At 37.3% G+C, this 27606-nt stretch overlaps 1 protein-coding gene across 1 annotated transcript in view; it reads right to left on the bottom strand.

The window, feature by feature from the left end:
- Positions 1–25532, bottom strand: part of LOC137405711 (glypican-6-like) — a 30314-nt gene extending 4782 nt beyond the window's left edge. The window contains exons 1-8 of the mRNA XM_068092069.1: positions 25126–25532; positions 18830–18988; positions 10420–10589; positions 9277–9498; positions 6203–6368; positions 4793–4929; positions 2954–3210; positions 113–294 (exon numbers count right to left, since the gene is read on the bottom strand). Of these exons, the coding sequence (XP_067948170.1) occupies positions 113–294; positions 2954–3210; positions 4793–4929; positions 6203–6368; positions 9277–9498; positions 10420–10589; positions 18830–18988; positions 25126–25321 (1489 nt within the window). The 5' untranslated portion in view covers positions 25322–25532. The remainder of the gene's footprint in view (positions 1–112; positions 295–2953; positions 3211–4792; positions 4930–6202; positions 6369–9276; positions 9499–10419; positions 10590–18829; positions 18989–25125) is intronic.
- Positions 25533–27606: the final 2074 nt, after the last annotated feature.

The following is a 27606-nucleotide window of genomic DNA, read 5'->3' as shown; positions in this document are numbered from 1 at the left end:
GTTAGAGTTAGCGTGTGCGTGGGAAACATTCACACATACGAAGGTTGTTGCTAATACCTTGTGACACGATATAGTGAGAAGAACCCAGAAGGTTCGTGATAGGCATACTTACTTTGCAACTTGACCCAAGCTACGTCTCCTGCTCCGATGGTTACATTGTAGATGGCAGCAGTTATGTTTTGCAGCTGTTGGATTTGTTCTTGAAGCATCGGATCCATTCTGCTCGGGTCAACCTCAACTTCTGGGTTTTCTTGGTTGGCTATCAGTCCATTTCCAATCAGTGGCTTTGTGTACCTGTGATAAACACAATAAAGTTTTTGCAGTCCACATGTTTACACACCTCCTACACCTACAAACAAATCACATGATCACGGCAACAAAAACTTGCAAAGACCAGCTCTCAAAGTTGAGTCAATGGAATGCTACAAAAAACATAAAATAAGCGATAATGGTTTGATTCAATGCTGAATCACCTTTAGCTATATTCAAACTGAAGAAGTTGTTGAATGTTCACTTATTCTCTGTGATGTCAGATGTTCTGTACACAAGTTAAAAGGTTATACCCAGCACAAACTGCAAGTCATCCTGAGGAGGCACGTAATTTTTTCACATTTGTTTTTTTTGTTTTTTTGCAAATGTGAAAAAAATGTGAAAAGCAAATATATACAGTCAAACATGGATAACTCGTCCACGGATAGCTCGAACACATGGTTAATTCGAACATTTCCTTTGGTCCGTTCCCACGTAATGATAAATTGCTATAGATAACTCGTACTCAACACTGTTAATTCGAACTGTTTTTTTGCCCAACAGCTACCGAAACGGTTGTTTTCGCTTTAGAAAATCACTTTATTCAAAGCCATAGAGGTAAACTTCATCTTTTCGTAATTCATATTACCACCATCGGCAAAATATTTTTGTCAACGACTTTTCTAAAAGTTTGGTGAAATTTGATTTATACTGCGATACGATGAATAGCACGGGCTAGCCGGGTCACGCGCGCAAGAATTTTCGCCACGCACATACAAAACAAAAATCGCATGTTGTTTTGCATGTGCGTGGCGAAAATCCTTGAGTGCGTGACTCGGCTAGCCCGTGATGAATAGTTTTCCGACGTTGATTCCGTGTTGAATCAACGTCGGAATGTTGAATGTTTAAAACGTCTTAAAAAATGTTGTAATTAAACGTATACGTTGTCTGAGCTACAAAAAACTATTCATCGTTTGACCTAAACACAGAATACGTGTGTACATTCAATAAGTATCTATTAAAAAAGCGTGAGTGATATAGAATGTACCGTAAAACCTCGTAAAACTTCTAATTGAACTGCCTCGGAGTGTTGCTCTTAACGAATCCCAGGTAAAGTAAGGTAATCTGCATAAACTTCAAGAAAAAACGGCAAAATTGATCGTGGGTAAAACCTCAAAAGAAAAAAATGTCTTTTCTTTTGAGCATTTCAACAACGATCAAGTTTTGCCAATGTCAATCTGAAAAACGTCCTGGCAATAACATCACCTCAAACAACAAACCAATCTCAAGTGATAGAAAAATCTCTATACTTTTTCATGAAAACGTTTTAAACTTTACATTAGAAGCATTTAATTTGAAACAAGCCATTTGTGCTTTTGATTTATATTATAGTTTGTATATGTACATGTATCTACTAATAAATAAGTAAATATATGGACTTGTGACAGTGCTCTGATAACTTGAATGCTCTGATAATTCGAACACTTTTGCTTGGTCCCTTGAAGTTCGAGTTATCCATGTTTGACTGTAGTTTTAAGAACAAATATCAACTTTTTTGAGTTTTTCAATATTTATTTACATTCTTATTAATCCCGACATAGCGTTGAATTTATTTACAGATCTTGTGACGAGCTGAAGTCATTAACAAAATTTTTGGTCACTGAATTATGCGTGAAGGACAATTACTAGGGAGGGTATTTATCATCTATTTATTTTGTATTTATTTAATAACAATCAATTTTAGCATCACAGTAAAATCAGTTAGTATTATACTTCTGAAAAACTGTTTGCAATAATGAGTAACTGAGTTTAATTTCTGGCTGGAAGAAATTTTAAAATTCCTTATTTTAACGTAGGCATAATTAGCCAAGTAACTGTGCCAAGTAAACCGAGCAGAAAAACAACCATGTGATGCAGAAAGATTTGAGCAGCATGATGGTAGTTCAAGGTCGGTAGCTAATGCACAGCGCTCATATTTGACACGTTGCCTCGAACAATGATCATTTTGGTCATACACTATGCGAGTTTAGAAAGGTTATTGTTGAAGTTTACTTGTTTAACTAAGTGTGCTGTGCAGAAATTAAAATGTTTGTTATCCACGGTTACTTCTATTATAGTATTGAGCAGTTTGAGAAGTGGTGATATGTATCGTTTGTGAGAGGTCAATGGTCTTGAAGCTGCTCGGTAAAAATCTAAGCAAAAAGCTTGCTTATTTTAAATATGTTTCAACTGGTAGTTGTTGATGAAACGGGGTAAACTCGATGCTTTTGGAACAAATGGTTTTATACACGCAATTGATAGAAATAGTAAGATATTTGCAGTATAGTAATTAGGTATTTTAAACATTATTTTTCAAACCATTTGTTTGATTTTATAAACTAGCTGTAGGCCTTTTTTGTTTCGCAATTTTTTCATGGTATAATTTTAAAAGCATTTCTTTTTTAAATGAGCTTATTGCCAATAAAGTAATATATAATATATAACAGCATCTCCTGACATCATTGACACAGGATGGTCAGTGAGAGTGAAAAAATCATTTTTTATGGACTGTAGGACAGCCCATAATGTCAAGTAAGATAGGACAGTTTTCAACATAAAACCGTAATCTATTTAACTTAGCCTAAAAACTGCGTACTCATGAAAGTTCAGCAGAAAAAAACAACATAGTTATTAAGAGATCTGATAAAAACTGCAACTAACGTACACAGCATCATCTTCTCCATTCCAGCATTGACTGCCAGTGGTCGCACTGATTGAGGAGCACATGGTTCCTGGCAACGCGTTATATGCCCAGAGCATCTTCTCTTCTCGCAAAATCCTTTTTACACTCTCTACATAGATCTTCAGCTGCGATCCTGTCCTGGTTCTGAAAGGGACATCCTCACTGACAAACGGAACAGATCTTTTACTTCTTGTAGGCTTTGAAGGAGGCTGGCCACAGCCATTTTCAGAGTCAAGAACCTATAAAAAGGATGGAACCTGATTCGTGAAGTATACAGCAGAAGACAACTCCTTCAACTGACGAACTTGAGATGAAGAAATATAAGGAATAAGTTAATTGTAGCTGGCACAAACTTTCCATCTTGCTACTCCTCTTGATCTGTAGGAGCCTTCCAAGGGCCAAAAACTCAAGATAGAAAGTTCCGGAAAAATTTAATTTGTCCTTCTATGGCTCGTCTAGTAGCTGTAACTAGCAACAAACTCTCAATTCACTCTTTTAACCAAAATATTATTGTGCTCTTGAGAAAGTTCTAGAAGTTAGATGAGATGAATAGAGATTAGAGAAGTATACGAGAGTTGATTCTTCTGAAAGAAACCGCTGGGATGACATGATCTCACTGAACAAGTAAGTGATCTTAATCCGCTGCACAAACACCGCTTATCGGGTGTGAAGACGCGTCCCGTTCAGCTTATCAGCATCCCCAACTAAAACAGTTTTGCACTCAAGACGGCTACTAGTACACCTCCAATTCATCAGTGTCATTTGTTTGTAAGATGTGGTGTAAGATGAAGACACGCGAAGGCGTATGACTGAAGAGATGCTGAAGCATGTGATGACTGTTATTTAACAGAGCAAGGTGGCAGATATGTCACAGCCTGTGACAGAGAAATGTGATTGCAGTTAATGAGAGACATGGCTGCATATGTTGAGGGTTTACATGGTGGGATGAAAGCTTGTGATGCTTTAGTAAACAAGAATTGGTCTGTAATGCCTGAGTGTGTCACTACGCGAGTATGCAGTATTAGTGATGTTACCATTTCACATATCAGGCAATCATATCTCTTGTCTCTGTAAAATCCAGAATACTATTATCTGTATCAGAAACTATTATCTAATCAAGGACACTTTGGTGTGCGGTTAATTGCTTCTTACCTCCTTTAGTGTGTCTGTCACTATTCTGAGTATCTGCATAACCAGATATTTCCAATCTGTTGAACACAAGTTGTTTTTCTGTATTTGACACTCTAAAGGTGTGTTTACACAAGGATGATTTGTGGGAGTTGTGTTTCCGTAGAAATAGTTGGAGTTGAAAGGGCTTTTAGTCTGTTTATGATTTGAAACTAGTTTTTAGAAAGACTTTACATCAACTCAAACACTGACTAGAAAAAGTGGGTCGTGTTTTTTACTAATGAAATACAACATCGATTTCCATTCCATTCGATGGTATTTTTGACGCTATTAACATCGCAAGATATGATGGTCAACTTTATGCTGTACTCCATCAATGACGACCATCAAAAACGGACAAACATAGTATGCAGTGTTTCATGGATCTTGAATCAGCTATTGGAACAAAGCTGGGACTCATTTTACACCAGACTTCGTCAGCGTGGAAGCAACTCCGATAAAACATCGTGGTATAAAAAGACCTTACATCTTAAAAGTTATTCCTCATAAGCTGATGTTAAGTACGCTACCCAGATACAATTTGGTAGCACCTCACCTCTTACACAGATATGAATGAAAGCTAGTACAGTACTGTAACATTACGAAGCAGCAGAATGAAAGACAAGACTTTTGGCTAATTTGAGGCGCCCGTACCTGATGCAATATCCTCTGGCTCGAGTCATAATACTGCATGATGACTATAGACACTTGATCTTTGAGAGGAGTCAGCACCGATTCTATGTTGAAGGATCCATCACTCTTCAATCTCATCGACAGCATCTCCATCGCATCTACAAAAGACAATCACTTGTCAAATGCCAGTTCAAGGCCATACTTACTTGCGGATCTACAAACACACTACTAAATAAAACATTGTTACAAACCACAGGTTCACATCAATGTTTTGAGCAAGCCTTGGGCTTGAAACAAGCAATTTTCACTGTAAATCTTAAGTGTTATGATTTGATACACATTGGCTTATTATTTGTCGGCAATAGCGAAACATTATTTTTTTTAGTTCTTCAAACTATGTGGTTTTTTGATCATGATAACAAATAAATATGGCACAGACTCACCAACAAAATCGCCCTATACACTAAAGAGCAATGACACACACCTCTCATTTGTTACACCGAGCACGAGATTTCTGGTTCATTCCAGGGCTATTCCAGATAACCCTTCTTCACACACCCAGTAAACCACTGCCAATTTGGTTCTCAGAACACCTCAACTTGCAGCCAATACAAACATATACCTACCGCAGTGTTACCCTTCATGTCAACAAATAATTTGTTGACAAAACACAGATGTCAACACCTACATTTTTGTCTCTGCCAATGGGCTAAACACTGGCATGTGGCATCTCACCATCGGGCAAGCGTATACAAAAAGACTAGCCACATATAAGCTGGGTGTGTTTAGACGGATTGCAGACACTGGGAGGTGAATCTATTGGCAAAGTCTTCATTAAAATGGTCCTGCAGTTACTTAATCTGAGAGATAATAAATTTAATGAGGTAAATCACCAGAGACGCATTTTCATTTCTGCAAAGTCTTTCATCTTTCGTTCTTTATACATTATGGCATATTGTTTGTAGTTAATAAATATGGAGACCACTATGTTATTGATTATGTGAAGTATGGAGACTATACGTCACTGGTTGTCAGGTTCAACTGAACAATCTCATTCAAATGGCTGAGTAATGTCATTTTTTGTCCATTATTGTGAATCCGTTGCCATAGAAACTCGTATGATTAATCTGATGCGTATTTGAGGCTCAACACCCGCATGTCTGTTTCTCAGTTTTATAACAAAATATACTGCAAAACCTCTAATTGAACGCCATGGGGCTCTATTGTTTAACCCTTCCTCTATAGTGGTGGTCAATTGGAGGTGGCATTCAAATAGAGGCGGTGTTCAATAAGAGGTTTTACGGTAAATAAACAGAAATTATGTCAGCAATGTTTTTCAATTCGATACATTCATTAAAAATCTTTAAAAAAAACTGAGCAAGATAGCCTGTGAATGTTTTGAAGTTGGTGTAAGGGTAGATAACTTCTTACCTATGTATTGTCCCCAGGGCATGTGGAGCTCACCGTGGTAAGCTAGGCAGCCCTTCATCACATTCAGACAGTAATTGGCGCAAGGCTTGATTGACGGTAAGCCGCGACAGTGGGAGCAGAAGTTCATCTTCATCGTCGCTTTCACACAGGACGCAGTTGGCTGGACCTGCAACAATCCCCATTAATTACTTAAGTCTTTTGCATGCAAATTGCTGGTTTTTTAGAGAATGCTTTGGTCTGAGTAAAATTAACATAAACATTATGCCGTGTCTGACATTAGATATGAAACCCGAGCAGGTGAGAGGGTATCAATCAAATTGTTTAAGTTATTTTCTACGATCGCTGATTGTCCGGCACGACCTCTCTCAGCATATCAGCAAGGGAATGACACTGAATCCCTTGGTGTATAACTACACCATCGACAGAGTTATGTGTATTGCACATTACTCGCCATAGAGTTATACAAGTCGGTTTACAATAGCCATAAGCTTATGTACATCTTACGTAATTAGCCATAGAGTTATACAACTAGCGATACAATAGTCATAGAGTTATGTGCATAGCACAGTACTGAGCATAGAAGTATACAAGTAGCAATACAATATAGTCATAAGGTTATGTGCATAGCACAATATTAGCCATAGAATTGTACTAAGAGCGATGCAATCGCCCGAGGATTATGTACATAGCACAATACTAGCCATAGAGTTATTGAATATCTCTATACTAACAATATTCCAACAACAATAACAGCAACCATCTTATTTTGTTGCTTATTCTCTTTTTGTTCCTGAAAATTCAATAGCAATTCCGTTGGTTTACTAAAGAGCTTCATTTATTTTGTAGCAGTTTGAGTTTATCACAGTGTTAGGTAGTTTGGGTAGATTACAGCAGAATTCTGGACTCTAAGTAAGATTGAGTGGAGGTTAGCTGGTGCAGAGATAACCCGACGGCTGCCTTCGGCATCGGTAAGTGGGCGTATCAGTATTTGATGTTTGCACTAGATCCGTTATGTTTGCTTTGTGTTTGGCTTGTTTATGTTGTACTACATGTTCATGTATCAAAGCTCTTTTATGGTAGATGAGCTAGATCAACTCAGGACCATAAGCATCAACGTTTTAGGGGGTCAATAGCATACGCTCCTCTTTGCGTTACTATAGCCCTAGAGATTGTAAGCCAAATAATTTTAGGACTTGTCTTTGAGTGTCAGCATGGGGGCACTAAAGGTGACCGACCTAGTAATTTAATCATTTAATTTGGACTGGGTGGTCGCTTCCACAACACCTGCTGTTCCTGTCAGCAACCTATCAAAAATCATCTCTTGTTTCATGTCTTGCAAAAACAAACCCTTGAAATTGTCACTTATGGTTCAAAAGGTTAGGAATTAATTATACCAAAGCCAAACATAATTTTGCTGCCAATGCGGATCGAATGCTGCCGATTCAACTGATTGCTGCCTTTATGATAGCTTACATCTCCAAACCCATCAACAGGACGGTCTGTTGATGAGTAATTTTATTCCAAGGTTGTTAGATTGGAAAGTGTTTAGAGTGACAGTCCATGCCTTCCTATCCTCAACGTTAGCATGTCAACTGGGGTTAATTGAAAAGGTGATCAGTTGATTCACTGATCTAATGATAAGGACAGTTGTCCAAGTATCAGTCATATGTTGTGTTTCAGCTGCTACTCCATCGCTATCCCCACTGCTGCCCCCATTGCTAGGCTCAACCGCTGCCTCCACTGCTACCCCCACTGCTGCCTCCACTGCTACCCCCACTGCTGCTTCCACTACTACCCCCACTGCTAGCCTCAACCACTGCCCCTACTATTAGCCCCAACCGCTGCCTCCACTGCTACCCCTCCTGCTGCCTCTACTTCTACCCCCTACTGCTGCCTCTACTTCTACCCCCTACTGCTGCCCCCACTGCTACACCCATCGCTGCCCCAACCGCTATCCCCACTGCTTTAACACTGAAGCCTGGGCTTGAGATAATTCACGGAGTTGTCTTCCACCTGACCTAACGCCATAGTAAACTCGGCTTCGTAGTTTTGCTTTTCTATACTTTTGTTTTATGTAGGAGCAGGAAATTTTGGTCATTTTTGTGATACAAGATTTTAGTATTATTCCAAAGTGTGAAGTCGATCAGGCTATTATTTCTTGAGATATTGCTGATATACCGAGGGCACTTCCATCTGACAAAGAAATGAAAAATGGCTGCTGTCAGAACGTTACTGTCTAATGATATACTGATTGAAATTCTTGGTAATAAAGATCAAAAATAGACAAAACTTGAAAGCTTCTTCTCCTCAGCAACAAGAGCTTTACACTAAAACAAATTGTTTTTTTATTCATAAAAATATGCACACTCTATCAGACTCGGTGTACATCAACCATTATGTTTCTTTAGTTTCCTCTAAAAGATCACTTCTTTAAAAGAGTGTGAAAAAACATTGACTATATTTAATTTCTGGTGTTTTTAAATTTTGTTCTACAAACTTAGAGCTTCAAATGATATTCAGTCAAAAAGGAATTATGCTATCCTAAATGCCTTCACAGTCGATGGAATGTTGTTGACACAGTCTGGGATAGAAGGGTCTTGATTGTGTATACAAGGTTAGGATTCAAAATGTTAACAGATAGCTCTGCATTTGTACAAAAACTAGCGAGGTCCATTCCAAAAAAGCCAGTATTTGGCCAAAATATCCGCCAATTGGCTATTATCAAACCAATGTAAATCTTTTTTTTAAATACCACCTTCTTGAAAAAAATCGGCATTTATGTTCAGATTATCTATTTACAAATATGTATCTGACTTTTAGAGATTCTCTGCATGGAAATATATGTAGGTTAAAATATATGCTATTTTAACCAACGAATCTGCATTTTTCTCGTCGGAAAAATGACCACATTGGTAACTTTCCGTCTTACTGAAGTTTACTAACAAAATAACTGAACATGCGGAATTTAAGCTGAAGAAATAGAAAGCATCTTGCCTACCCTCACAAGCCTGTATTGGGACAAAAAACCAATGGTCAGTTTTGTGAGCAGGAAAAACTAAAGCAGTACAGCATACCTTCTGTGTAGAAATTACAACATTCCTTGCGACAGCGAGACCTTGCATATAAGTCCTTGCAGAAACTAGGGCCTGCTTGAGGTTACGCTGGAGCTGTGCAGGATATTCACCAAATGGTTTTATCGTATCCATTTTATCCCCTACGCATGCCAGGTATGGCTCTGTGAAGTTGTACTCCATATGTTGAATGTTGAACATGCGCACAAAGACATCACGGAAAAACTACAACAAAATATGGAAATCTGTTTTATTCTACGTCAGTTAGAAGTTCAAAATTAACAATTTTATTGTCGTTTTATTTCAAAGAAAAGTCATCTAGGTGGTCAAATGTCAGCATTTGGCGGTAGTTGTTGAATGATGTCAGACAGCAGACAGGTGACGACTCGAAAAAATCTGACAGTTTTAGTAGTGACCAAAGGAATTTTCGCTGAGCTAATCTGTTTACCAGCGGTGTACTGATTGTGTGGAGACCATAACAACCTGCTGTCTCTTGCCAACAGGTGCTTTACAAGCTTCAGAGTCCTTTAGGCAAAAACTGATCAAAATAAGCTACTTAGCAAAATCGCAAATCAATTTGTGTGGTCAAAAGATCTTTGATGATATTGAGGATGTGGAAAGAGAAATATTTGCTCTGTTAGGTTGGTTTTTATTCGCTACACTCAATTTGTAATCTTTCAGCCAACTAGTAACCTTCTTCAAACACCCTTGGAGATAAACTTGCTGATTTTTGTAGATTTTATCAGAAAGTATCGGTATTTTTTTTATCATCTGTGATTGTTTTTGATGTTTGAGGTAATCTGATCGCCAGGATGTTTCAAAAATAAAATGGACTAAACTTTAACATAATTAAAATTCTCAGATCAAGCGAAAGTGTGATTACGACGTCTGTAGTTGCGCAGAGACCGATTGAATAGAGACCCATAAAACTTCAACGTGAATGCAATTACCGATATCAACTATCGCAACAAAACAACTAGTGACATCGTTTCTGAGTGTTTCAAGGACGACAGAGTTTTATCGATCTAGAAACATCCTGGCAATCAAATCATCTCAAATATGAAAAACAATTGCAAATGATAAAAAAGTACCGATACTTTCTGGTAGAATCTACAAAAAATCTGCAAGCTTATTTTGAATACTAACCTGGTTTATGGCTTGGGAGACATCCAGATCCTCCCCGTTATAATAACTCCTGAGGTCAGCGAAGAACTGGACAAAAACATCCTTGTTGTTCACATACTGATCTTGGTAGACCTTCGTAAACATTTCATCCATTTCTTTTTCAGATTTCTCTATTAGTTCGGTGAAAAATGCTGCAAAGCAAAATTAATAAATACAAACACGCGCATTGTAACAAAACTGAATATATTTTAGTAGCTTTGGTTTTTGCATCTTCATATTCAGATAAAAGAATAAAAAATATACAAGGAATAATCATTTCATTTGATCAGAGGCTATGCTAAATAGTTTGTATAAAAATAATCTAATTGAAAAGCTTAATTTTAATGAGAGCTCATTCGGGCGTATTTAGTTCAGTTAGCAAGAGTTTCAAGAGTGAAATCACACGCAGGTAATTGCGCTGGTCCTAAATGGCCACTTAACTCCACTTGAGGCTCGGTTTCTGAATTAGCGAGCTGAATGAAGTGAGCATTATCTTACAACCACACGCCTGCCTTCGAGTAAAATATACAATAATGGGCTGTTTTCTAAATTGTAGCTCGCAATTAAATTCCAAACAATTACGAACACGCCTGACACCTCTCTCCATAATATTTGCAATTCTTAAAGAAACTCCCAGGGCTAGAGTTGGCTAGTCAACTTTGTCAAAGACTTTAATTGTGTTGGAATAGAAAGTTATTGGAGGACCATGAGTCAGTCAGGCTATTAAGTTTTTGAGAGCCACCGCAGGTCTGCTCTAATTACAGCCTTTTCCGATAAAGAATGCCACCTAGTTGAACTGGTATGGTCCTATACTTGACTGTTTGCCCTCTGCTAGGGAAATGTCACTCACTGCTGTTAATTGTAAACATCTAGTCTTATTGTTGTTATTCTTATTATTGTTGTATACATGTTTATTTTTTCAAATAGCTGATTACGTTACATACATATTATATACGTTATATACATATTATACACGTTATATACATATTATATATGTAATATACATATTGTATACGTTATATACATTATATACATATTATATATGTAATATACATATTGTATACGTTATATACATGTTATATACATATTATATACGTTATATACATATTATATATGTAATATACATATTGTATACGTTATATACATATTATATACATTATATACATATTATATATTTTATATACATATTATATACGTTATATACATATTATATACGTTATATACATATTATATATTTTATATACATATTATATACATTATATACATATTATATACGTTATATAGGTCTATGGTTGTGTAATAGTAAGCACACGCAATTGTGATATGTGTGAGCAGTCCCTCAAACATCGAATATGGTGTCAGCTTAGCTTGTTTTGTGCTAGTGGTTTTAAGACCATGTTGCACAAACAATGGCTCCGTGATCTTGGCTGGACATATCTGAGTCCACTAGCAAAGAAAGTTCGACGACGGGAGACATGGCCAGTTGCAGAGAGGAATTTAAGGTTGGATGTCATTCTTGTCACTACCAGTAACCATCAGTCGTCTTTTCTGGGGAATTGAACATTAACCTGTCTTTTGTAATATATTTTAAAAATATTACAAGATATTAGATGAAAAAAGTAGCTAAACAAATTTGAAAACTTCAAGTATTTTTGTAATATGTTACAAATGAAACGGCTGCACTCAACAAAAAGTTTCTTGTGTTTTAAATTCGCATGATGTTATCAGCAGATGTTCTTCATTGTTGTTTTGTCATCATACACGGGAGGCCCTGTTCAGGCTAGGCTCACATTACACAGCCATTGCGCCATACTTTGTTTGCCAGGGTCGCCTAATCTCCAGAGTCACAGTTTATGATTAATCTTCTTTTGACAACTAGCAAAAAAGGTAAGAAATGATACACTGTTGATGAATCAGAAGGGACAAGAGAGAGAGTTTGTGTGGGCTGTTTGTGGCCAGGAGTAAAAGCTAAGAGGGTGAGAATCAGCTATGGCCTCACGGTATAGGCCTACATCATTTATCCCAGACACAGTCTGTCTCTGCTACATTCCTGACTTCTTTGTAGCCGAGGACAATCGATCGATTTAACGAGATGGATAAAATCATCATCGTTCATTAATTCCTCATCCAGTATTTCCAGCAGCAATAAAAACAGGTGCTATATTTTACCTTCATGACAAGGCTGTCTACAATGGATGTATATTTACACAGATGCAGCTGTGCTGATATGATAGCCTAATGCATTTACCAGAAATAGAGACTCAAAGTGCTACATTCTTCTACATTTTGTCAAAGCGGAAGGCCAACTAGTCATCCGACGCATGTTAAGACAACTCCGGGGCAAATGGCAAGAGATTTACAGCATTACATAAACTCAGGTACAGGAATTTCAGGTTTTTCTGAGTAGGATCTACAGATTGAACTGGTGTATCACGCGAGCAACTGCAGGGGGGGGTACGCTCTTCCTAACATCACCGATGATCCTTGTGTTACCACAGATCTACAATATGTTTCCATGACACGCTTGAAGCGCATCATGCGGATTTGGAGTTGTGTTACCGTGTGAATTAAGTGTTTCTATGGACATTCGCATGATGCGGACTGACTCCGGCACCTTGTTGAAAAAAGGTAAGGAATTGTACACTATAAGTTGATAATTAGCGACGCATGTGTTTGCGACGCAAACTTGTGAAACTCAACCGAGAAAGGTCGACGGAAGTATTGAAAATGTTTAAACTTGAATAGCTAGTGCGGCGTTTTAATGCGCATCATTCGCCAATACTGTTTCTATAATTCGCAAGCATGACGGATTCGATAAAAATTTGCGAATCGCAAAACTTACTTAGCTTGCGGATTAATGCTATTTCTATGATGCGGATAACTTGTGGATTGGCTCAAATTTGCAAATCATGCGCGCTATGGAAACATAGCAATTATGTCAACATCCTAACCTCTGAACAGCGGCTGCTTCTTTAGAATAACAGCATTATATGTTTGCAGAGTTGTGTTCAAAACAGAAATATAGGATTAATCACCAAGCTGTGATTTTTTATTGTAACAAATATTGATGCCGCCATATTTTTATGACTCATAGAGCATATAAAAACCTGCACACCCACGTTCAACACCAGCAAGCCATAGGTAAGGCGCTTGCACTATATTGCAACGGCTAGCCTTCTTCCTATCATATGACAGCAAATAGAAACTGAGAAAATGTGGATACTGTGGCCTTAAGTTAGCGAATTATATAAGGCTTGCCAACTGGGTTGCTTGGTTGCAACATTCCACAAATAACTCCCCAAGAGCGCTGACACGCTGTTGCTGAGTCAGCCCGCAGCTCTTCTTTTCACAAGAGGTAATATTAGAACCTTCCAACGTTTCAACACCCGAAAAGCAAACATACAACTGCGTAGGCCCATTTGTACTAGTGTTTGATTGCCACAAATAGCATTCTTCCGTATACTCCGCGGTCTCGCCGAGTGATCATGCAAGTCATATGGTTTGCTGCATAGATACACTTATTATTTACCATAAAGTCTATACGTACATGCCGTATGATGTGTTACATGTATATACACCTCATGCGATATTTTATATGCTGTAATATAAAATAATAATATAATATATTACTGTATGTCAGTGTGTTATATGTCCACACAAATTTCATGTGGCTTGCTAAACATTTTTTTTACATATTATTTGGTACACTATGTGTATATGTCATCCGGTGTGTTGTAGGTGTATATATATATATATATATATATATATATATATATATATATATATATATATATATATATATATAAGTGAATTTATACCAAATAAACATCTGGTTTCTTTAAGTATAGCTTTAGGCTGTCTCACCAAGCGTGTAATAAAGTGAATTACTTATAAAACTTAGTTTTGTTTAGTTATACAACACGCTGCACCACAACTCGGTTTAAATCAATACCAAAATGTCTTTTATAGTTGTCCTGAAAGCTTTTTTCTTTTTTCTCTTATTATCTTCTTCATTCCGCACTATTAACTCTATCGATTACCACTCCTACTCTAGGTTCATTCTTTTTACAAATATAATTAGTCGACTACCTAAAGCCTAGGGAATATGGCTAATTACGTTCTGTCCATATAAACTGGTAGGTAATTAATAGCTAGTATTGACAGATGTTACGAGTATCAGTAATATTTTGGGAAATCCAACAAGCTGACCAGAGATCACGTAATACATATTGTCAATTTCCCTGCTGCTTCGTGTTTTCCTTGTTCCTTTTGAGGGCATATCCATGAGTCATCAAAGTTCTACCTGCTTGATAATCCATGGCTTCATTTTACCAGTCTTATCATGAGCTAAAAGTGGCTACATGTTAACTTTGGCTGACCAATGATCTCTCACTTGACAGAGTTGTTTCAGAATTGGCAACAATATAAATGACGAGAGAGAGAGCTGACAGCGTGTCATGCCATGGAGATGCTAAGCAAGCAAAGCTAGCCTTATAAAGTAGTGCACATGGCAACAACAAAAAACACCGAATCGCTAGTATATGCTAAAACAAATACTAGCTGGCTATAGATGTTAAAGCATTATATTTGTAGAAATCTTAATCAACCATAAGCTGCTGATTTACCACAAAATCATAAATTTTCACAAGTAATCGATTTCATGCCAACACATCGGAAGCATCACATTCTCATGCTCATAAGTTCATGTGATCATTTGTTTACGTAATCAGGTGTTCATGTGAACATATGCTCTTGTGATCATATGCTCATGTGATCATGTGTTCATGTGATCATATGCTCATGTGATCATGTGTTCACGCGATCATATGCTCTGGTGATCATATCCTATGGTGATCATATGCTCATGTGATCATGTTTTCATGTGATCATATGTGAATCACCCGTCAGTTTAGTGGATAATTATTTGACAGTTTTCTTGTTCACGCAGAATGAGGCTTCGAAACTCTCATATGCTCTGGTATTATAACTTTCATTACTAATGCTATTGTCTATTTTGAGCGTAATCATGTTTTCATACATTTAATACAGGAATATAATTGTATCTTTTGGAGTTGGTTATTAATTATTTGTAGCTGATCAAATAAAGACATTTGCGCAGGAAAAATTTTAACAATGTCATCTACAAACATCACCTGTCTGGACTCGTGCATGACAATGTAGAATATCCTAGAAATTAAATAACTCTGTGCCTTGTCGCAACGGTCTGGATAAGACTGGGCAAATCAAATTGTCTGTTTCCAGGTGCTGCGTTCCTGTCACGCAGCATCTGTTAACAAACTGTTTAACACGCTCAGGAATGTTTAAACATTTCAATAAAATGCTGAAAGATAAAACCACATCTTCAGCGGGTTTAATGAAATATGATAATGCACTTTTTGGAAAAGTCACGCCATGCGATATTAGATTGGTATTTATTATGAAGTTAGGATAATTTAGCTCAGGACCTATCACGGCATTCCTCGAATGAAGTTATACCAGCAGTAAGATGGTGTGATAGGAACGTCCTTTGTTCTCAATTCAGCTCAGGTAGACCCAACCAAGTGCATGACATACCTTGGATCTAATATCTTTTCTGACCAAAAAGCGATAAGACCAAATTTGCAAAGTGTTCTTTAAAACCCGCGTGGTGGTAGGTGTCACAACAGCGCCGCGATAAGCTTAAAGCTATAGACGACTACAGGTGATATCTTTACGGCGGTACAGTTATGCCTTATGATATGACCATTTAAATGGTTGTAACATCATCTAGCAAATGTGATATGTACAGTAGGGTTATGGCTAGTGGCGAGTTGCTTATGGCAATGCCATCCATGTTGAGCTGTAATTTATTGATATATTTGATTTCGCACTGTAAAAGCTCACAGGATACTTTTGTGTAAAGCCGTAAAAATACAACCAGTCAAGGTGAACTTATACAAAAATTTTAGTAGATTTTATCAGAAAGGATCAGTATTTTTCTATCACTTGCGATTGTTTTTGATGTTTGAGGTGACTTAGATGACTTAGATGACTTGAGATGACTTGAGATGACTTGAGATGACTTAGATGACTTGAGATGACTTAGCCAGCAGAATGTTTCAAGAATAAAATTGACAAAACTTGATTGCGATTAAAATGCTCAGATCAAGCGAAAGTTATAGCGATTTTAATCTTGAAACATCCTGGCAATCAGATCACCTCAAACATTAAAAGCAATCACAAATGATAGAAAAATACCGATAATTTTTGATAAAATCTACTAAAACTTTGTCAAAGTTCTACTTTAATGAGAGAAGCTTTCAAAGCATATTTTAAAAACCTGTGATGAGCGTGTCTCTGTTTTTAGCAATGAGTTTGCATTTCATATTACCTACATATTATGTAATGGATAGTATGCAACAGTCCGTTTAGTGTTTGTATTAAAAAGAGCTTGTTAAACAGGAAACAGTCAAACGAACAGATACGAATAACAGCTAATTGATATTATTTTCATAGCAAAAACCATAACAGAAAAATATTGTCTGCAAGATAAAGTATATATATATATAACTATAAAAGCAATCGATTAACCCTTTGGCTGGGGAAACGACAAAAATGACGTTTATCGGTTGCGTGGGGAAACGAGTTTTGTGTCGCTTTCGGCAGATGTTTATAAAGCTGTCGCCTAGAGACATTAAACAAAGGATATGAACGCTAGTAAAATTCGAATATCATCAACAAGATATTACTCGATAAAGTACAACATGAAACGAGCATCTGCGAGGCGTTGCCTTGTGCTAAAAGCTAAAGAAATCGTGCCTTTTTGGAAAAAAATGGAAGTTGTAAAAACCACTCAACATGCGGCTCAACAATCAAAATGGTAAAATAAAAATTTATTTAATCTTGCGATCGTTATTGATTTTTTGTCTGATCAGTATAAAAATAATTCAGATGACAGAAGTGATGTAAACTTTTATGACTTTTGAATATACAGAGAGAGGTGATCGTTATGGTTGCTCGCATGGCTACGCTGTAGCGTTGGACTCTACCGAAAGGAATGCTCTCAAGCATTTCATACGGGGACAACTGTACATAGTTGTAGCTTTTTTGTGGTAGTACTTACGTAAAAGAATGTTTATGTACAAAATACTTTTTGAATAGCAATAAATTTAAGTTTGAGCTATGCATGTTCATAAAATACCGATTCTATTGAATTTTTAAAAATAAATTACATCCCTTTTGGGTGTTTTTGCGAGGCTTTAACCCAGCCAAAGGGTTAAATTAAAATAGTATTAAAGTTTTTTGTCTCCAAATACTTCATTTTCTCAAATGCTTTTATTAATCACCATAGTAGAATTAGCCAATATTGTTAAGCTGGTCCGACACCAACTAAAACAACCCAAGGATTAATTGGGTAAAGTGGTAAAACTGGGCAAGCCTGATCGTGTTTGGATTGGCCGATTGCAAATGGAGGCGAAGGCATTAGGAGGCTGACTCATTGTCAAGGCATGAAGCATGAATAGGCTGCTATCAGTGCTGTGCTAACAATCATGGGTCTTACGTTACAGGTTGCTGAGGATCTACTTACAACTTAAATTTGATGAATGACTGTCAGCGAGAAGCTTCCAGACCAAGTGTTATTAGGTTAATGATTTTGTTAGTTTAACATGGAAATCACTAACAGCTATGAAAAAGCATTTATCACTTCAAAAGGGTGTAAAATTTTGGGCAAATGTTGAAATAGCTCTGCAAGCAGCTAAGTATCTATTGTTTGTCAAACGCTGACAAGATGTTTGTCAAGATGTTGATGTCATCAGCCAGGCTATAATTATGTTGATGTTGGCTTATAAACATGGCGAGCTGTGCTGGAGTTTATCTGTATTGCCATAAAACTATGACTTAGCCATGTCTAGAGATAACCTTTACACAGCTAACAGGTGTACTTAACATTAGACAACAGCATAATACACCAGATACATCGCTTGACCTGCGACCAGACAGAAGCTATCATCACATAAAAGCGGCTAGAGATATATCTCGCCCACTTAAGGGTCAAGGAATAAGGAAAGCTTATATCTGATCCGGTAGGATTGGTAGGTAGGATTGGTACGTAACAGAAATAGGTAGAATAAGTGCCAGCTAACGGGCCATGACTCGAACAGCTGTTCTTTCATACTCTCAGCTCTCGCCCTCGCATTCCTTTCATACTGATAGTCGCGAGACAGATGTAGTCTTTAGTTGGCTGGTTTTACCAAAAATATTTTCCCTCGTGGTTAAATTTTAATCCAGCGAGTTTATAGATTTATTTTTAGGCTTAGACTCTCTGATCTGTAGGAGCAAGTGTTAACCCTGGTACACTTTACAAAACGCTCAGTAAACTCTCTAGTTTTAAAGTACGGAGTTGTCTACTCACCATGGATTTCAGTCGTCACGGTGACGAGTCGTCGTTTTGCTGCATCCGTTGCACCGACGAGCCTCTCTTCATACCTCTGCCTGCTGTGAGAAGTGAGTTGGCTTTCCATATTTCGCGAGCAGCAGCTGAATCCAGCAGGGCAAATCTGCAGATCATCTCCTGCAACATATGTTACCAAATATGTCATTAATATTGGCGACAGAAAAATTTCTAAATGTCTATTTTGATTTAGTCAAGAGCGGTATTCAGTGGCAATTAAAATAAGCAGATATTCTTCTTAGCAGTAGGCCTATTGATAAATATTGGCTTCATATCCTCAGTAATGCATCTCAATGACCATCAATCATGTTATGGCCAGCATAAACATTGCTGAAAGAGGACTATATAATATAAGATAAGCGTATAGTACACACAGTGTTTGAGAAGATACAGGTTTTTATCATATTTCAAGGCGGCTGCCTGAGCTCTAGTACATATTAAGGCTTCACTATACAAATGCTTTTCACCCACCATCGTCAGCGCAAATGTCTGAAGGAACAGATACTAGGTCTAGCAGTATTGTTCCAAATGCTTTTGCTTCACTTGCATTTCATTGGCTGGGTCTATTAGTGACTAATGTACTTTTTGCATTCTAAGTTACCAAGCCAGCCATTAATATAAGAATATTTCCAACTACGAGACACATTTTCATTGGTTGATTTACAAGCGAAAAGGTTTTACATAACAAATAATATCTCTTGTTCGTAAAGTATAGCAAAAATATAATTGCTATCTGCTCTAGTTATCTTTCTCCCAATATTCGTTCTCTTAGCAGAAAAAGGTATTTTGAACAATTTAGGTCAAACTATTTATTTGATTTTGTTGACTAACTGGTGCCATTCTTTTTGTACTATGGCATAATTTGGTAAACATCTTCGTTGGAAAGAAAATTATTATTATTATAGTTATTGCCATTTAAGTAATCTTTACAATAACAAGAGCCATGTACATCTGTCTGTCTGTCCGTATGTCCGTCCTAATAGAATTAAAAAAGAAAACTGCTTTGCGTAGGATTTGAACTCAGATATTTCATCTTGCAGCCAGGCGCTCTATCAACTGCACCACTCGACCACCTTACCGATTTGAAGAATAATTGTGCATATAACCATTACACCTGGTAGTCTCTCACGATACATGCTACTGCCAGCATACTAGTATAATATAATAATGTATTAGAAAGCCAACAGTATTCCTGCTGAACAGAGGGGCCTGGTTTAAAGCGTTAGTGACCTTACATTGCCGTCTGTTGTCTGTTCTGCACAAATGACAAGAAAAGGTATTCCTAAAAACAGCCAAAGAGGACCTGGTATCCACCATTGCTACTATCCTGTACCTGTTCCCACTGTCTACCACAACTATAGGCAGTTCTATGGCTTATTATGATAAGCATAAATTAAGGTCTTCCAGCAGAATATAACGTTACGCAAGAATGGCTTGTCTCGGAAGACAGCTTGCTAGCCATTAATAATGGCTTGTGTATTCTTAGCCCCTGACAACTTTGTTCTCTTTACAAAAAGCTTCAAACATGAGTTGATACTCTCCTGCATGAAACTTTTACTAGGTTTCTAAAGGAAAGTTTACATATACACCTTATTGGCCTCTAGTTGCACAGCTTAGCATAACTGTAAGTATAACTGTAAGTACAAATGTATGTATAGCTGTAAGTTTAACTGTAAGTACAGTACAACTGTTAATATAACTGTAAGTTTAACTGTAAGTCATGCTTTAATTCTGCGAGGAATCAAGAATTGGCTTTCGACTGTAAGCATCTCAAAATTAGTTGTTACATTTTGTACCCTTCAGAAACTGTTCATAATTTTATGGCAGCGTGAAGGACTCATGAGGGACAATTACGAGCGAAGAAAATGAAAAACAAATGAATAGGGCATCTGTCAGCATGTATTTTACTCCCAAGAGAGTTTAACATTTCACTATTCAATGGCACGATACAAGGCCATTTGCTTCTAGGCATTGCATGAAAGCCGACAGGCCATGATCAAAGGAGAATGGATATTTGTTTGCGAGAGCTTTTAGGGCATTTCAACCATTCATGATGGCGTTGTATACTTTACGCATGGAAAACACAAGAGAAGCTTTTCAGATGGTATTCTAACGGTTGTGTAGTAAAGTACAATGGAGAACCAGAACTGCTCTTTTCATCGGCGTATCAATGTATGAGATTAGCATTCACCTCGTACGATCAAAGAACAGTCCTAATAATGGCTACTGGTTGGGTCTGAGCAGCGGGTGTTAACTAGCTTGAATTTATGTTTGTTATCAATTTCCAACTACTCGTATTACCTATTCTAGGCTGTTATGTTTAACATATACAAACTGTCCCCATAGAGCATTCCAAATCCACACGCGTGGCTGGACTCTAATCAAGCCGAGCCAGCAAATATTTAAGGCTCTCTGTAACGATAAGGTATGGCATGTCTAGACAGGTTCTTCAGCATTAGTTTCTAGGATGCCAAGTGTTTTACAGATTTAAGATTTTTTGCTTAGCTCAGAAGTGATTGTCACTTTAATCCAAGCGAACGCTTGCAGCCTATCACAAAAAAGCGACAAACTTTATAAAAGGTAATAAAAATACATTTATTTATTTTTAATACAAGTTTTCATTGATAAAAAGGCTCATTTGATGTCTATTACAGTGAACTCTCACTGGGCAGCTTGGTAAAGCCGAATTTAATTATATTATGAACAGTTCAATATTCAACAAGAATGTAAAGCGTACTGACAAATATGGTAAGTATCAGGTCAAACAAGATAAATTATTTAAAAACTGGACCAAGGCATACCAAAGCTATTTTATATAGTATAAGGGAAAAGCAATAGCTTCACCAAACTGAACAATGAAATTGGTAGTTGACTATGTATGAAAATTCTCCATGAGCTAAAAATGGAACAGTTGGAACCGCTGTACATTTTCTTAAGCATTCATGGTCTTCTTTGTGACTCAAGAGTGAGCCTTTGGGGCAAAATGAAATGTTAGAGTCGTGAAAAGATGCTCCGATGTTTGTGACTCACTCGACAAGCATTCAGTGAAAGGCCCACAGTGACGGATGTCATTGTTTGAACAGAAGGTAAAGTAGCAGTGTTTTCTTTTATTCATAGAGATCTCCTGCTCGTCATGGTCAGCAGACAATAAGACAAAAGTTCCTTTCAATTCGTGAGTCAGAGTTAATCTCGTCCCCGACAACTCGCGGCATGTTTTCCTTAAGTTTATCCAAACTCAAATGTTATCACCTTTCAATGGCTGACATACCCGCTAAGAGTTTTAGACTAATGGCAGCAAACGGTCTTCTAATGGTAATATAAATAATGATAAGGTTTCAATTGCAGAGTAACACACAGATAAATGTCTCGCGGCACAAACTAGGCCTTAGCGCTGTGAGAAGTAGTTCATTAATAAGAATAATTTAGCCTTAAAATGTTTACATAACAATATTATGGTTTCCTACTTGAGCCATACTTTCATTCAGTTGAGGGTGTAATCTACTTAAATAGCCTGCCACTTGCAATCTTATTCTATGAATACCTAGACTCATCAACTCGTTAGCATTCTGATATCACTACTAGACGCCAATCACTATTCAAGGTGCCTTCAACGATCTAGTGTTATTATTGGTAAGAAAATATAACATATTTGTACCTAACGGGTTTAGACAAGTACGATCTGGATTTCACACGGTTGACTAACATCTGACCAACAAGATATGACCTATCCATCAACCTTGAGACAATTAAATGGGTTAAAGAATGTGGGGAAGAGCTTGGTTGCCATGGAGATGAAACAAGCAAAGGCGCAGTCTATAAATGGCTGAATTTGAGATAATAAAACAAGACTAATATAAAGAAGTGAAATAGAAAAATAAAGCATGACAGGGATGTGATGAGCAAGTTCTAGCAGGTGCTTGTTCATCAAGGTTCACTTTTAACATCTAAAGCAGCTCTCATTGCCGACAAGTGATTGAGCGCAGCAACAGATATTGGCAGCGGCTCTGAAAGCAGCTGACAGTTTGTTTAACTACATGTATGTAACACGAATATCTAACAGTCTGTTGGCTTCGGGCCTTCATCTAGACAGCCTTGCATTTTATTATGAATACTAATATGAGTGTAGACCTCAATGTAATGGTGGATTAGCTTAGAGCTCAATGCTTGCAGCCATGCGCTTGAGGTAGGAGATGCTCCCTACCTTATAATTAGCCGGATGTCTGAAGGTATATGTTTGTAGCTGGTGATTATGTTTGTCTGTGAGTCATTAGGGGAGGCCAACATGTTACATGGTGATCAGGCAATAATGAAGTAAATCATGCTTTTGCTTTGGATAACCTTTTCGGTTTAAAGCAGAACTTGCACAGAGTTTTAGATGATTTTACCAGAAAGTATCGGTATTTGTCTATAATTTGCAATCGTTTTTGATGTTTGAGATGATCTGACTGTCAGGATGTTTCAAGATTAAAATTGACAAAACTTGGTCAAGATTAAAATGCTCAGACCAAGCAAAAATGTGATTATGACGTCTGTTGTTGCAAGGAGACTGACAGAATAGAGACATGTTACGATGCAACTTGAACGCAATAGCCGATACATATAGCACTTAAAGCTACCATAGCAACTAGTGACATCATTTCGGCATGTTTTTTTCTGACTGTTTCAATCGTGATCAAGTTTTGTCGATTTTAATCTTGAAAAATCCTGGCAATAAGATCACATCAAACATCAACAACAATCACAAATGATAGAAAAATACCGACACTTCTTGGTAAAATCTATTCGATTTTTGTGTAAATCCATCTTTAAACTCAATATGCTCTATTGCAAGAGGGGTTGGAGGATTGGAAGGATCTCATAATTCATTAAATTGCACCGAAGTTGTCTTCCCGGTCGCTGTCTGACGTCAAGTTTGAACAACACATGCTGCCAGATATTTTGAACTGCTGCGCTGTAGCAATTTACTGCGATTTAAATGAACACTTTGGCCTGCGTTAGAGCTGTTTCAATTTGCTTAAGTCAAACGCTTGTACAAAAAAGCATTTACTGTCTTGTTTGGTCCATTGTGTTGGAAAGCTAGAGACCCTTATCAAGATCGTGTATAACAAGAGGGAAGGTTTGAAATGTGAATGGAAGTTAATTTGTCTGTTTACGTGATTATTGTACCCAACCAAATCGATTAGCTAAATGGTGAAACTAAAAGTTGCACCTGCGATTGTAAAGAACAAAAACTTCGTTGTTTATATACTGCTGCGGTTGGATTACACATATCACTTTTCATTCGTCGATCCCCTCGGCTTTAACAAATCTCAATTAATTTACTCTATTGCTCATAATGGAAATCAAATATGATTTACGTTAAGTTTTGTAGCGGAGCAGGTTCTCCAAATATTGTTATAGGAGAGGCTGGTCGACTCTTTAGTGCGCGATCTTAAACCCTTACGAAAATCATGCGTACTTAGCGTGGCGTTGTTTGAGATGAAGGTTTATGAACCAAGTTTGTTAGTTTGGATGTTTTCAAGTGAGATTAAAGGTGTCTGTGCGCTTGGCTTGATGGGCCCAGGCATGCTTGGGAAGCTTAGCTGAGAGACAGTCTTTGAATAGCGAGAGATAATCTATCGGTTGGTGTTTAATAGCCTTGAGAAATGTGCATAGATTAAAGTTAAGGTCGTTATTGCACTTCTTGATGAAACTTATCAATAAAATTGTACGATTGGCTACAGCAATATTTGATGAGCGGAGATAATACCAATTTTGGTCATAAAAATGCCTTTTAAAATATATTACAAAATATCTTTGAATTATTAATTCGTTGAAAAACAATTACCGCCAAGTTTCCCCTTACAAGTGCAGTTTTCTGGATTTTGAATTAGACTGGCTGTTTGATGTGGTTAGAAAAGGTGGAGAATTAAAAGCTGTTGCCAGAGAGCTCACCCCACAATGAATAAAAATTGACCTCTGAAAGTACAGGTAACATGGTTTAGCTCATAAATATTGCAAAAGCCTATTGCTGTTTTATTTGCATCTTAGCGCTTACATGAATTGTGAAGTTTTAAGTCATAGTTGTAAGTCTGTTTCAAGTATGAATTGTGAAGTTTTAAGTCTGTTTTAAGTCATAGTTGTAAGTCTGTTTCAATTATGAATTGTGAAGTTTTAAGTCTGTTTTAAGTCATATTTGTAGGTCTGTTTCAAGTAGAGAAACTATACTGAGAATATCGAGCTGAAATGCACTCGGATGTCTAACTATTTCTACTGACCTTTAAGAGCAATGCTGCTCTTTGGCACATCAAGAGGGCTGAAGCCCATACCAGTGTAGGCCTCCTTCACCTCTTCGCACTGTGAAGTAGCTCTAGCCACTGCTTGTTTGCTGCCAAATGTGAAGAGCAGAGTGGCTGCCATGTATATCCAGTATGGTGACATGTTCCTCAGACAGAGACACCCACGAGTCCTCATTGCGGAATGACGTCCTAAATATTTCTTATATATCCGATTTGCATGAAATAAGAAATACTTTTTTTTTTAAATCCTCTATTCGCTGATAAAAGTTTTGATGCTATTCTTACAAACAAAGGTAATGCTCATCAAGTTCGCAAGTGACCACACGCTAGCCGAGTCTGAATATAAAGATGGAGAGACAACAAGGTAAACTAGTGTCGGGTGTGAAGCAGGCTTGTCAACTGAACACCTCCTTCATAATCACACGCTATCAGCGCTTCATCAGGCAAATGCTCCTTCAGCCAATGAGGAGGTAGCCATTCATACATTTATGCCTATAACGGGAAGACAACTTTTGTATTCAGTTAATTGCACCACTAATACGAAATTCTTATGGAACAACTGATAGTAAAACGCTTTGGAATCTTATTGCACCTTTCTTAATCATAAAATAGACGATTTGCAAAAAATGGCAGCCGCCACATTAAATAGGTCAATAAATGGGTCATGTCACTTGTGTATATTATGTGATAAATGTTCCTCTAAATATCTACTAATCTATTCTTGTTTTACGTAAACTTTATAGCAAAAAATGAATGTTAAATGGTTATAATATAAAGTACTGTGTTTTCCGCACCATGAGACCACGCAGGGTGTGTCGTATGATGAGACGCAGTCTCAATTCCTTGGCCTATTTCTGTACATAACCAATTTATAAGGCGCACCATATCATAACTCATATTATAAAACATGTAAAAACAACAACAAAGGCAAAACTGTAAACTTTAAGAATTTCATTAGATAAAACATTTATTCTTCTGTCCAACATTCCGAGTTTCTCCTCATCATCATCTGAGTCAGACTCGCAGGCCGGTTGCGGTTCAACATCGATTCCAGCTTTCTCGAAAACTGACAGTAGAGGCCGGTTTTGCCTTAGCCTATGTGCCCACAATCCATTTGCATATGGTTGCATAACTTCTCCCACCCTGTCTTCCAATTGAAACTGAGCCTCATAAGCGCAGCATGTTAACCACGCCATTTTAGGGGTTTCTTAAACAAATGAAAAGCGCTTAACAGCACACCTTTGCTTATACCTTTGCAGGAGTTTTGCCAGAGTTTTTATTGTTTTGTGACGAAATGTTCTGCTGAATGGTGATTGTAGTGCACTTCCCAAAGCACGCAACAAATTTCAGAGCTCAGTGGAATCAGTCGGTATTAAAGGATGTATAATCGATTTTGGAACCCAGTCCACATACAGGGTGCACCGTATTAAAAGATATAAAGTCGATTTTATAAAAATGATTTTAGGCTTTCAAGTGCGCCTTATTTTGTGGAGAATACAGTCTTTCTAAACCTTAAATGTAAAATAATTTGGCAGACGACTAGTTTGAGTGAAGCACTCAGCCGGAAGATGAAAGAAGAAATGAAAGAAAAAACCGGAAAATCTAAAGGAAAGCAGCCAGCAGGAGTTATCCTGTCCTGCTGTTTTCTAGATCCTCCGGTTTACTCTTTCAGCAGTCGAGTATTTCTCTCTGAAGTATTACTAATTTGGGCTTTAGCCAAACAATTGTTGAGGAGTCATATCAACGTTTGTCAAATGTTGGCAGACCTAAAAGTCACCAGATGCTGAACACAAAGAATTGCATATGCTGTACATTGGACATTTGTAAAGCCAGTGCCTCGCTCAGTTTCAAGTGCACTTACTACTTGTCCCAGAAAAGCTGGCAATATTTTCAGATTAAGTTTACCCCAAGCTTTGAGTATATAGCAACGAGCAAGCTCATCATCCATCACACCAAATCTGCTTGTCAGAAACTGAAAAGGAATAACGTGAATGGCATGTATAATGCACAACCATCTGGCTGAACGCAGTAGACATGAAACAGTTGTCGAGCATTTTGTACATGGAGTGTGAATATATGAGATTATGTACTCATAGTACATGAGTATATAGTGCACTAACCTTCACATCTTTTTATTCTGATAAGCTACCTGATATAAACTCGTAGCTGTTTAAGGGCCAAGGTCAAGTTTAAAGGGTCACTGATGTTAAATTTTAAAAGATTTTATCAAAAATTATATATATCGTTGTATCATTTGAGATTTTATTTGTTGTTTTAGGTGATCTGACCGCTAATGTGATCTGATTTATTCGTGCGATGCAGGATATTCATCTAGTAAGTGATAAATATATGGTTCCATCAGCATTGGGTGCCCACATGTTCACACAGCATTTAGAGGGAAACAATGGACAATTTCCATAGATATACATGTATATACCTTATTATTATATTATATCTATG

The sequence above is a fragment of the Watersipora subatra genome, chromosome 10, assembly GCF_963576615.1.
Source record: "Watersipora subatra chromosome 10, tzWatSuba1.1, whole genome shotgun sequence".
Lineage (NCBI taxonomy): Eukaryota > Metazoa > Bryozoa > Gymnolaemata > Cheilostomatida > Watersiporidae > Watersipora > Watersipora subatra.
Note: the sequence above shows the minus strand (reverse complement) of the source record. Positions and strands in the feature narration are given on the sequence as shown.